Source organism: Hyposmocoma kahamanoa, unplaced genomic scaffold (genome assembly GCF_003589595.1).
Source record: "Hyposmocoma kahamanoa isolate Upper Pololo Valley unplaced genomic scaffold, ASM358959v1 84514, whole genome shotgun sequence".
Lineage (NCBI taxonomy): Eukaryota > Metazoa > Arthropoda > Insecta > Lepidoptera > Cosmopterigidae > Hyposmocoma > Hyposmocoma kahamanoa.
This window is the reverse complement of record NW_020654234.1, coordinates 790-11,684: the sequence shown is the minus strand read 5'-3', so window position 1 is coordinate 11,684 and position 10,895 is coordinate 790. Positions and strand designations below refer to the sequence as shown.

Below are 10,895 nucleotides of genomic sequence, written 5' to 3'. Positions count from 1 at the left end.
ATTTAAAATTTTCAACTTAATCCACAGTTAAGAATCAATGTAAAATTTTGAAAAATCGTTTACATATTTAGCGTCTTCACGAGTATCATTCCGATCCTCCATCAAGCATATCAAGTCTAACAAAGTGTACGACAGGGTTCTTCAATTTAAATCAATCGTTCAATTAAATAATTTTTCGTAGTTACAGGTTACTTAAAATAATTATCAGTTTCCATTTAGCACTTAGCATTTTCCGTTAAAAATTTCAATAAAACTTGACAAACATTATGTAATTCCCCGAATTTTTGAAGCTGGTTTTTTTATAATTATCACTTTTTTACTACATTTCAGAAGACCTCTTTAATGTAAAAATACCCATAATTATAGTGATATTTGATTAGTGAATAACTATCAAATACCTACAATCTATATACTAACAATATCAAATTCATGTGTGTCTTTACTAACATATTTCATTTTTATTTGTGACTGTCAAACTTTTACTTAATTTGCGAGAACCGACTGACGGGATTGGTTAAGTTTGATGAATCTTCACGTGGTATCAAAGCCTTGTCATTGGTCAGTTTGAATCAAAGAACACGGTGCATTGAAACGGCGCACCACTTGAAGAAACTCAGTACGTTGAAATCATAGCGTTACAATAACGCAACTATCATTATGGCATCGCGTTTATTGCCCACCCACGTTAAAAATGAAGTAGGGAAGTAGGGATTTCAAATTGATCAATGACAAGGCTTTGATACTACGGGAACATCCATCAAACTCAACCAATCCCGTTGGCTTAATTACAGCAATATGACAAATGATTACACGATAGTTATTCGAAAGGTACACAGTGTAAGTCATTAGTTTTAAACATATAAACTGATAAAGAACAGAGCGAAAGGCTTAGTCGAAGAATGGTTCGAATCCCTATGTCGGAATGAGGTAGGTACCTATGATTTTTAAGTAGCAGGCCACTCACTTCATTATCGACGAAGTAAAACATGGTGATAATACCTGCACGTTGAAGCTGGTTCACAATCCTTGGAAAAAGTGTAGAGTCCCAATCCTCATTGGGCCAGCATAGCGAAAGATGGCCTAAACCATCTCGGAATATCTTCCGATATACATTGGATAGCAAAATTGTTAAGTTTTTTTTTTTCAGTGGGCGTGATAATAAGCATTCGTTGCCGTGCGTGGGCGCAGAACATCCGCTTCACGAAGAGCCTCAAAGAGCGGCTCGGCTCCACACACGTCGAGATCATGGTGGACATCCCCACACCTAAGGACTACTACCTTAATCTCAATGTTACCACCCTCAATTTAACTAGCGCTGCTGTTACTGGCAACTCTACAATTTGAGAAGATATTGTTACCATTATTTCTTCATTCTTCGAATTCAGACGGGAAATAACTAATAGATTTAAGGGTGTTGCAAAAGCAACAAGTACCTATCAAAGGAGGAGGTTTTATTCCGTAGGTTACGTCTACATCCTAATTGTTATGTTTGCTTCTGTGTCCCTGAGAACACTGGCTCGGCAATTCTCACCGTAGTCTCATAAAGGGTCAAGGTGTATAGTATGGTGCTCACGGTGCCTTCTCGGGTGCTCTAATTACGTCCTCCCCCTCCCCTCCTCACGACGATGCGGCCCACACTGCCCCATTGTCCTTCTCGCTCTAAGCCTTAAGCTCTCTATGCAAAAATAAAGGAATGCATTCAGTGTGCTGTTTATTTCCGTTGAGATTTCGTCTTTGAAATGGTTCGGCATCACAATTTTTGCGGCTAAGTCCGTGATTCACCGGAGGTAATTTAGTTCACGATGTTTTATTCCAAGGTGACGGTCAATTCTAGTTTAGTCCTCGTGGTTTTATGCCAAACAGAAAAAATACAATTGTTTAGATGGCTGTCCACCTGATTTAGGTTATTTTCGCAATTTACTTATTTCTAATATTTATAAAACTAGTATTTTTATTCAATATATTGAAAAAATATCAATTGAACCTTTGTGAAAGTCAAACAACGTAAATTCTTTAGTGGATTATATTATAGAATGTATACCCACTAGTTCCTAGTCCTACTTCGTATTGTATGTATGTTGTTTTTAGCATTATATATTATGTGTAGCTGTAACCGGAGTTCCTATCTTTAATTTAAAATATATTTACTAGTCCATGAAGTGCCTTATTGTCGGCAGGAAGAGCGTAGGAGAGTAAGGTATTCAAGAAGAAGCCAGTGTACAACAGACGGAGAAACTCGAGTTGCTATTAAAAAATTATTCTACAAAAAAGGTTCCTACTAAAAATTTATTCTACGGTAAAAGATCAAAAAATTATGCATTTCCATGTTCAAAAAAGATAAAGATTCGTCGGTGATATTCATCGAGTACATAACCAGAAATAGAGACGAAATAAGGGCTATATATTCCTGGTAACACATTAGCGATACAGCTCTTATAATATCAACTCTCGTTTGCACTGAAATATAGACAGGCCAACTACTGACCTGTGTATACGTCTCCGTACATTCCAAAAAATATTCTGTATTTATTGTAATAAAGATAATATCTCTAACAATGCCGTGCTGTTCTATTCGGTGGTGTGGGAAAAACAGCAAAACATCTAATTACAAAACAAACGGAATCACATTTCATCGGTAATTAAATATTAAATATGTAATTTTGCAAGTATCGTCCATTATAGCAAAGCTCAAGTTAACTGGTCGATTTGACGTGAAACAGTTGAGGATACCCTTCAATTGTTTCGAATTCGGGCTGGCCAATCGGAGCGCAGTTGTCACGGTAACGGTATGGCAGATAGTTTTCAAACAAATTAAATGACATTTCGTCTCTATTTCTGGTTATATACTCGGTGGTGATATTGCTGCTCTATCCGAATACCCGAATGCCCTCTCCATCCCTGTCGCTAGTGTTGCCATTTTACTGTTATCGATTCTACTTAAATATTTTTGTTAACAATTAATTTGTAAATTGGTTATATTTTTTAAGTTAAATTAGCAATAGATGTATTAATAAATAACTGTGTACAAATTTTAGTCATGAAATGATCTCCAACAAATTCATGTTGATATTATAATGTAGAGTTGTATGTTACGTATTTTGACGTCACTATGAAAGGGAAGGTAAAATTATAAAAATAAATGATCCATAATCGGCTTACTGTTTCATTTAAAAGTATAAAATATAATAAACCACTAGGTTTCATCAGAGAGACGAACCGCTATTCGCGCAAAATCGCGCTAAAATGTAACGCTTGAGCTTCATTGCGTTCGTAAGCGCCTATATACAGAGGTGGCGCGCAAATTCCGTGGTGCCGTAAATGCACGTCTTCTGATTTGCGTGTAAGCGATATAGACGACAGCTGGTGGCAGAGCGGCGATGTGGCGTGGCGCACGCACCCCTCTCCTGTCCCCACGCCTGTCTTCCGTCTTGGAACGCGATGTTGTTGTTGAATCGATTCTAACGCGCGTATGACGCGCTTCTCGCGTTCGCGTTTAACGCGTTCTTATCATTAGCTCGATATAAACGCAACAATCTGCTTTTTGAGCCATGGTAAACGCGCGTCTGTGGTACTCATGCGTTTAAAGAATACGCGCCGTGTCTACAAGCTCTAAGACCTCAGCAAATATGATGGTAGACAACAATGAAACACACCTGTGTAAGCTTTTCAGACTATTTAATAAATATAACGTATATCTATTCTCACTCAACAAATAATTACGTTTACTTTGTTTCACTCAGAATATTGAAATATTTTGTAAATGACATTGAATTTTATTACATCGTTTTTAAAGATTTGGTCTTATTGTTTTAAAAATATTATCACCAGGCAGATCAAAATAGACACAGTATATTTACCTAAACTTCAAGTAATCACATAAAGTGGATAATACCTCTCTCGGGAACCATGGAGTGATCAAAAGTAAAAGACAAAAGAAAAACCAAAGCAAAATGTTTACTTACAATTACAAAACTTATCGCACTAAAGTAATAATAATACTCTAGACAACTACACCCACCTGGTCTCAAAGTAGGGAATTCCCTGTACTATTAGTACCAGAGCAACCCAGAAAATCCAAACAAAAAGCAATATAGAAAAGTTCATTTTACCAAATTAGTTCTTCCGGGATTCAGAACCTGGGACCTTCTCATTCAGCGCCCACAGTGCAAACCGTTGAGCCGTCGAGGTCGTCAAAGTATATTTCTGATGAGTGAGTAGGTATAGTACTTCCGGGATTTCAGAGGGAGGTATTATTGACTCTATGTGTATTACTTCCTTGAAGATTAGGCAAATATAGTTTGGTTATAACATTGATCACATTCTTACACCAACGCACATCTTTTCAAGATTTTTCTCACTTATATGTATAAACATATCTTTGGTTTATTCTACTTAATGGATAACATCATAGAGTAGCTAACATACTGGGGCTCGTATTAATCAACATCCTGACAGGATGTTATACTTATCTAAATAATTAATGAGTCTTTTGTTAATTAGTTTTTCGAATATTTTACAGAATACTGGCAGTACTGAGATGGGTCTGTAATTGCTGACTTCGGCTCTATTCTCACCCTTGTACACAGGAGTTATGATTGACTCTTTGAGCAAGGTTGGAAATATGCCATTGCTAAAACAAAGACTTGCAGGGGACAACTTCTTTTGCTAGTTTCACAAACGGGGTCGGGATATTACCCACCCAGGCACACTGCCTGACTTAAGGCTTGCAATAATATCACTAACTTCCAATGTGTCATTAGGTTGTAAAACAAAGGAGTTCGGTTGAGAAGATAGACTATTTAGGTAAGTATTTAGATCATGTGTGGTAGGTAGTGTATGTTGAGCCAATTGTTCACTTATATTAGCAAAATACTCGTTAATAAAGTTGGCTGAGGGAGAAGGAGAAGATTTTAGGTAAATTAATTCAGAGTTTACTTTTTTATTATTATTCGTGTAAGTCGTGTTTTTAATGTTCTTCCATAATAATTTATTGTTATTCATAGATTTACCTAATGTTTCCTGTTCAAACTTTCTTTTAATCGATTTTATAAGCTTATTACAGTAATTTCTATATCTGATAAATGTTATCTTAAGTATTTGATTAAATGGATCTTTCTTCACATTATAATAGGTATGGAATTATACCAAATTTCGTATTATTTTATGCGTATTGTGTTTTTGCCGACGATTTTGGGCAGAAGTGGGTTAAAACCCGGATAAAAACCTGGTGAGTGATTGGGTCCACTGCCCATCTCTGTTCATGATAATATTTTATAATACTTTAATAATAAAAATTAGAGAAAACTAATCTGAAAATGGCTCTCGGTCATTTGACATATTACCATTCAGAGTCAATGATGATAGTCCATTACAAATGGGATGCTTGTGATGTACACTTAACAACGGACTTGGAGCTATTTATTAATACGTCCCCGATAGTACAGTACACGATACACATTTCAATGTAGGAGAGTTCGCTAGAATGTTGAAAAGCAATTAACTTATATATGTCAAAATTACTAGTAGCAGTAGAGCTTCTTGTGAAAGAATTCGTCCAGGAACGTACTGCCACTTTATCTACTTCTGTTATCAAGTGGAAATTTAAGCATTACTGCGTTACGATTTTGAAGGGTAAAATTACAGGCACATGAGACTTGTTAATTATGTCTCAGGGTGACGGGCACAGTGGCAGTGCCCCTAAGATCTTTCCGATTTAAAGCTCTGAGTGACACTGCGACTGTTATAGACAGGCGTGTCTCCTACCACCAGGCCCACGACTTGTTCGTCCCGTCAATTGAAACAATTACTTTATATTCTTGAGTAAGGAGAATTAGCTCACAAAAATTTTGTTCTCATTTTGAGTTAAGTAGATCTATTTTAATTGTTTCTTACAATATTGTAACGACACTTTTATTCACTTGTAGAGAATCAATTTTTGCGTTCAGCTTTTGAGTTACGACACTATTGCAATAGCAGTGCGATATATTATCACAATTGCAATTAAATCTCAGTGGAGTTCAATGGAGTTACAATGACCAGAGTAAATTAGTAGACTTGGAACTCTGTCCTTGTTAATTCGTTTCATTTACACACGTGCCTCAATGAATTAACTAACGATTTATTTGATAAACTTTTCGATCTATGAAATGGCCACACCTTCACTATGATCAGCTGGGATGATACTGATCTACTCGACCATAATTTCGATGTGCACCATGCCCATGCCCTCGTGGCGATCGTACTTCATGTTGTGCGCCCACGCACGACACTCGATGTTGATTAGCACGCCAGCTGCAGAACATTTTTTCGTTAAAAAAAGTCACTCTGTGTAATATGTCATCAAAACAAGGGAAATTACTTTTTAAATTTCGCTCATTTGGTGTAATAAGGTCATATCTGTAAATTACAACTTTTCAGGAGAGAGGTTTAAAGATTCTACAAATGAAAATGAGTCGACATTTAAGTACGACAGATATTATATCACATATGTACATAATTTATTTCTTGTAATTCGTGTTATTTTTATGACTTTCTTGTGATAAAAACACATTTGATTTCTCATTCATTTTGAAAATGCAGATTTGAACTATGTCTAATTAGGTGCAATTTTCAATAAATCATTGTCACAGTACAATTATATAACGCAGACACTCAAAGTCCCGCACTAGGGAAACTCTGTGTCGCGGGTACCATGGACACACACATTGACAACCACAAATAACACCCTAACTCTTGAGAGAAATAAATGTAGTCCATACAAATATTTCTACCTGCCCGGGAATCGAACCCGGGACCTCTGCGTGGCAGTCCGGCAAGGTAACCGTTTGGCCACAGAGGCAGTTTAAAATATATTAAAACGCTTTATCTAGTATCATCTACTAATTTGTGGTACAAAATTTGGCTGATAAAGTGTGGCAGTAACTTACTTTTAGGCCTTTGGAAGTGGACAGCGACCAAAGGACTGAGGTACCCCTCCTGGTTGGTGTAGGGGAAGTAGTACCCTGGAAACCCTCGGTACGGCAGGTACTGAATGGGACCTACATTCTCTCGATCAGCCGGATTCTCACCGTGACATGACACCCATACCATGTTCAGCTAGAAAAAAGGATTTAACGATTAATTCATTTTGCTTTGTAGGTTTACTACGCCAATAAAATGTTTACTAGTGGAGATAGTATATACATAAGCCAGTAGAGGCACTAACTGGAGAACGTGGAAAATGAACTTTGAATTCATAGTAGCATATTTAACTAAGCAGCCTAATATTTGAAGGTAGCAGTGGCGAAAAATTCATAACATGCTGTTCATTGGTTTACGTAAAACAACATTTTTAGGTAATTTTGAAGTCGCAATTTACCCGAGTCAGGGCTGGGCAACATTTGAATTACTTGTAATTAAAATGTACGGTTTTTCAACAAGAACTTTGTTTTGTAAATCAAATTAAAACAATAAATTTAGATGACAGTGATTCAAATTTTTATTGTATTACAAAAAATAAGGTTTGGCAATTATTAATGAATATCTGATAAATGTCCACCACGACCACAGTTACAGATGTCGATTCTTTCATCAAAGTTTTTAATCACTTTTTGACAAAGTGGTGGATCTATTTCCTTAATCACTTCGATTCGATTGGCTCCGTATAGACTCTGTCTTTAACATAACCCCATAAAAAATAACCCAGCTGTGTTAAAATCACATGATCGAGCTGGCCACTTAAAGGCTGAGTTTCGTGAAATTGTGCCGTCGGGAAATTTGGTTTGCAATAAATTAATTGTTTCGGTGGCCGTGTGACTTCTGGCACCGTCTTTTTGAAACCACATGTTAGTGATATCCATATCATCAATAATAGGCCTAAATTAAGTTGTTAATATCTCACGATAGCGTAATCCATTGACCGTAACCGCATTTCAAGCCGAATTTTCGAAAAAAAAATGGCCCAATGCCAACGGCACAAGTCACACAGCCACCGAAATAATGAATTTATTTCCCGATCGCATAATTTTACGAAATTCAGCCAACGATCATGTGATTTGACACCGCTGGATTATTTTTTATGGGGTTATGTTAAAGACAAAATCTATAAGAAGCCAATCGAATCGGTTGCAGCCTTGAAACTCACAATTCGTGAAGTGATTAAGGAAATAGATCCACCATTTTGTCAAAAAGTGATTAAAAACTTTGATGAAAGAATCGACATCTGTAACTGTGGTCGTGGCGGACATTTATCAGATATTATTTTTCACTCATAAATGCCAAACCTTACTTTTTTTAATACAATAAAAATTTGAATCATTGACATCTAAATTTACATAATTATACATATTCGGTATTTTACTACCTAGAAACGTATTTTTAACTACTAAAAAAGGAGGAGGTTCTCAATTCCACTGTACTTTTTGTATGTCCCACCTCTAAGGGTGGCAAACTAGGGGATGAAACTATGGAAGTAGGGAATTTCAGTAAAACTTGACAAATAGATGTAATGTCACAGACTTTTGAGGTCTTTTTTTTTAATAAAAAAGATAATTATGTTGTTTAAATAACTGAGGTCGAAATACCGTACTTTGTATTTCATATTTTCAAAACATCTCAAGAAAGTATTTTGTGTTTTACGTATAAGAAAGTATTTGTAAGTTATATTTTAAATAAGCCCTGCTCGTAGCCTAATTCCCTTGCCATAGTAAAATACTTTCTAGTGAGCAATTGTTTTAAGTGAAATAGAATGATTGTCTGGGAGTCAATCAGTTTAAGATATTAAATTTTAATAATCTTTTCAACAAATTAGTACCTGCAATGCTATCAATTACACGGCGAGGCACTAGCAGTATTACTAATAATATACGTAGTAGTGTTTTTGGTTTTTCTAAACTATTTTTTCAGAACTTGTCTGAGAGTTACGGTATTGAAGACAATTATGTGGTTAAGTCTTTAGTGGTAGAGTCAATATAATGGCGTTAATTCATATTATACCGCTGCACAAAACTCTTCTTATTAAAAATTTGGGCGATCCGCTTTCGAGTAGTCTTCTCTTCAAGTAACTGATAGTTTCAGGCGTTACTTTGCGGAAGTTTATGTTAATAAAAATGGAAGTAAACTCCGAGAACCCAGTGATGGTTAAATCGTGCAAAATAGCCGCGCTTGTGTTGAATATTTTGTCATGCATTTAATCTTAATTTTGGTGTATTTTTGGTGGTGATGTCTGTGATTTTCGTTGCGCTTGTGTTATTTATTTTATTAATTTTATGCGGAGGGAGGGTGGTAAAATTAACAGCATAAAAAAATATTCAACACAAGCGTAGCTATTGCAAAATAGCTACGCTTGTGTTGAATATTTATTATTTATCCATCACTGTGTTCGGGGAGTAGCAAATTAATTTGCTTTCATTTTTGTCTTCTCTTCGTTCATTCTCCACCATTTCTACTTAGGATAGAAGTTTGAAATAAGTTTTAAATAGTGTAGGCTTTGTAACTTACATAATTCTTATCATAAGCAGTCATATTATTAATGTGCTCCTTCAGATCGTGCGGCATGTCCTGCGGCAGGTTGCTAGAGCTGTTGTAGAACTCTGGTCGCCAACCGTAAATCTTGTTGAGCTTCAGAAACACGCATGGTGTTGACTTGTGGTAGGCGAAATGGTTCTCCTCCACGCAGGGTCCCCAGGCGCTGATATCCACGTTGCACACTTTGCCGGAAGGTGGGGGCAGCTTGAAGTCGCAGTTGTGGATGTTCTGGCCGGCACCAGCTTTCTTGCCCTCGTGCTTGTATACTGAGGAAGGAATTTTATGATAGTAGTGCGCCAGGTGGTAAGAAACACCTTGCAGTTTCAGTGACACTACTGACAAGAGTTTTAATAAAGTTATAAGAGTTTTAAATCATAAAGATTTTAGGGGTGCTGGTATTGCTTTTATTATATTAAGCGACGGGACGAATAAGTCGTATGCCTAATGGTAAGCTACACGCCTGTCCATAACAGTTGCAGTGCCATTTAGAGCTTTAGGTCGCAAACATCTGAGGGGCACTACCACTACGCCTGTCACTAAGAGACATAAGTTGACAAGACCCTAGTACTTGTAATTTCACCAGCACCCTTATCCTTCAAAACCGGAACACAGTAGATTACTGCTTGGCGGCAGAAATTGGTAAGATGGCAGTACTTCCCTGGACGAACTCTTTCACAAGGACCTGTACTGTTACTAAATGTAGCAACATATTATTTTTATGCGATTAAAGAACTTCTAACGTATGATGACATATGCTTTATTATAACAAGGGCACGAATTCATAACAAATGAAAGATAAAGCGACCAAGTTAGTATCTAATTTTAATACCAACCTGCTAAAAACTCAGACAGCTCCTGGACCCAGAACTGCTGCGTACCAGGGTCATTGCCCTTGTACCAGATGACGGAGCTCTCCACTGCGGGCGGTGTGGGCCGGAATCCGAGGCCGGGGTTCGTGCCGATGATGCTACTCTCCAGCTGCCAGCGCGGCTGCCGCGCGTCCATCAGCTGAAGGAACGTCCACATGCACACCGCCACCAGAATCGCCAATGCCAAGTAAAAGACGAAGTAGAATGTTCCGATTTTTACTGTCGACAGAAATATAAAAATGACTGTGCATATACAGCGGTCCATATGCATTCCATTAGATTTAGGGCTTGCACTATTCGACAACTTTAGACATTCGCATATTCGATTTTGAATTCCGAAATTAGAATAATTCGAATGTTATTCGAATAATTCAAGATATATAAATATAATACTGTAGAATCTATTTTATTATCAGTCTTAAAAATCACGAAAAGTAATAAAATCAATTTCAAATGGCTAATTGTTCCATATTAATTCCATAAATCAAACAAACCTTTAAATAATCGAGATAAAAATTATAA

General features: G+C 36.7%; 1 protein-coding gene across 1 annotated transcript; it reads right to left on the bottom strand.

The window, feature by feature from the left end:
• Window positions 1-4,242: 4,242 nt before the first annotated feature.
• LOC113234582 (sodium/potassium-transporting ATPase subunit beta-2-like) lies at window positions 4,243-10,644 on the bottom strand. Its single transcript, XM_026469934.1, has 4 exons — window positions 10,338-10,644; window positions 9,478-9,770; window positions 6,927-7,095; window positions 4,243-6,291 (listed from the first exon to the last, which is right to left on the bottom strand). The coding sequence occupies exons 1-4, from the start codon at window positions 10,642-10,644 to the stop codon at window positions 6,188-6,190; spliced, it is 873 nt and encodes a 290-aa protein (XP_026325719.1). The 3' UTR covers window positions 4,243-6,187.
• Between the last annotated feature and the right edge of the window lie 251 nt (window positions 10,645-10,895).

What these genes read in the sequence shown, in the direction of transcription:
- LOC113234582 (XM_026469934.1), bottom strand. Translation starts at nt 10,644, where the DNA reads ATGCATATGGACCGCTGTATATGCACAGTCATTTTTATATTTCTGTCG. An exon ending in GCTGTCTGAGTTTTTAGCAG is followed by an intron (nt 9,771 to 10,337) that starts GTTGGTATTAAA and finishes TTCCTTCCTCAG; the next exon opens with TATACAAGCACGAGGGCAAG. An exon ending in CCACTTCCAAAGGCCTAAAA is followed by an intron (nt 6,292 to 6,926) that starts GTAAGTTACTGC and finishes AATGTTCTGCAG; the next exon opens with CTGGCGTGCTAATCAACATC.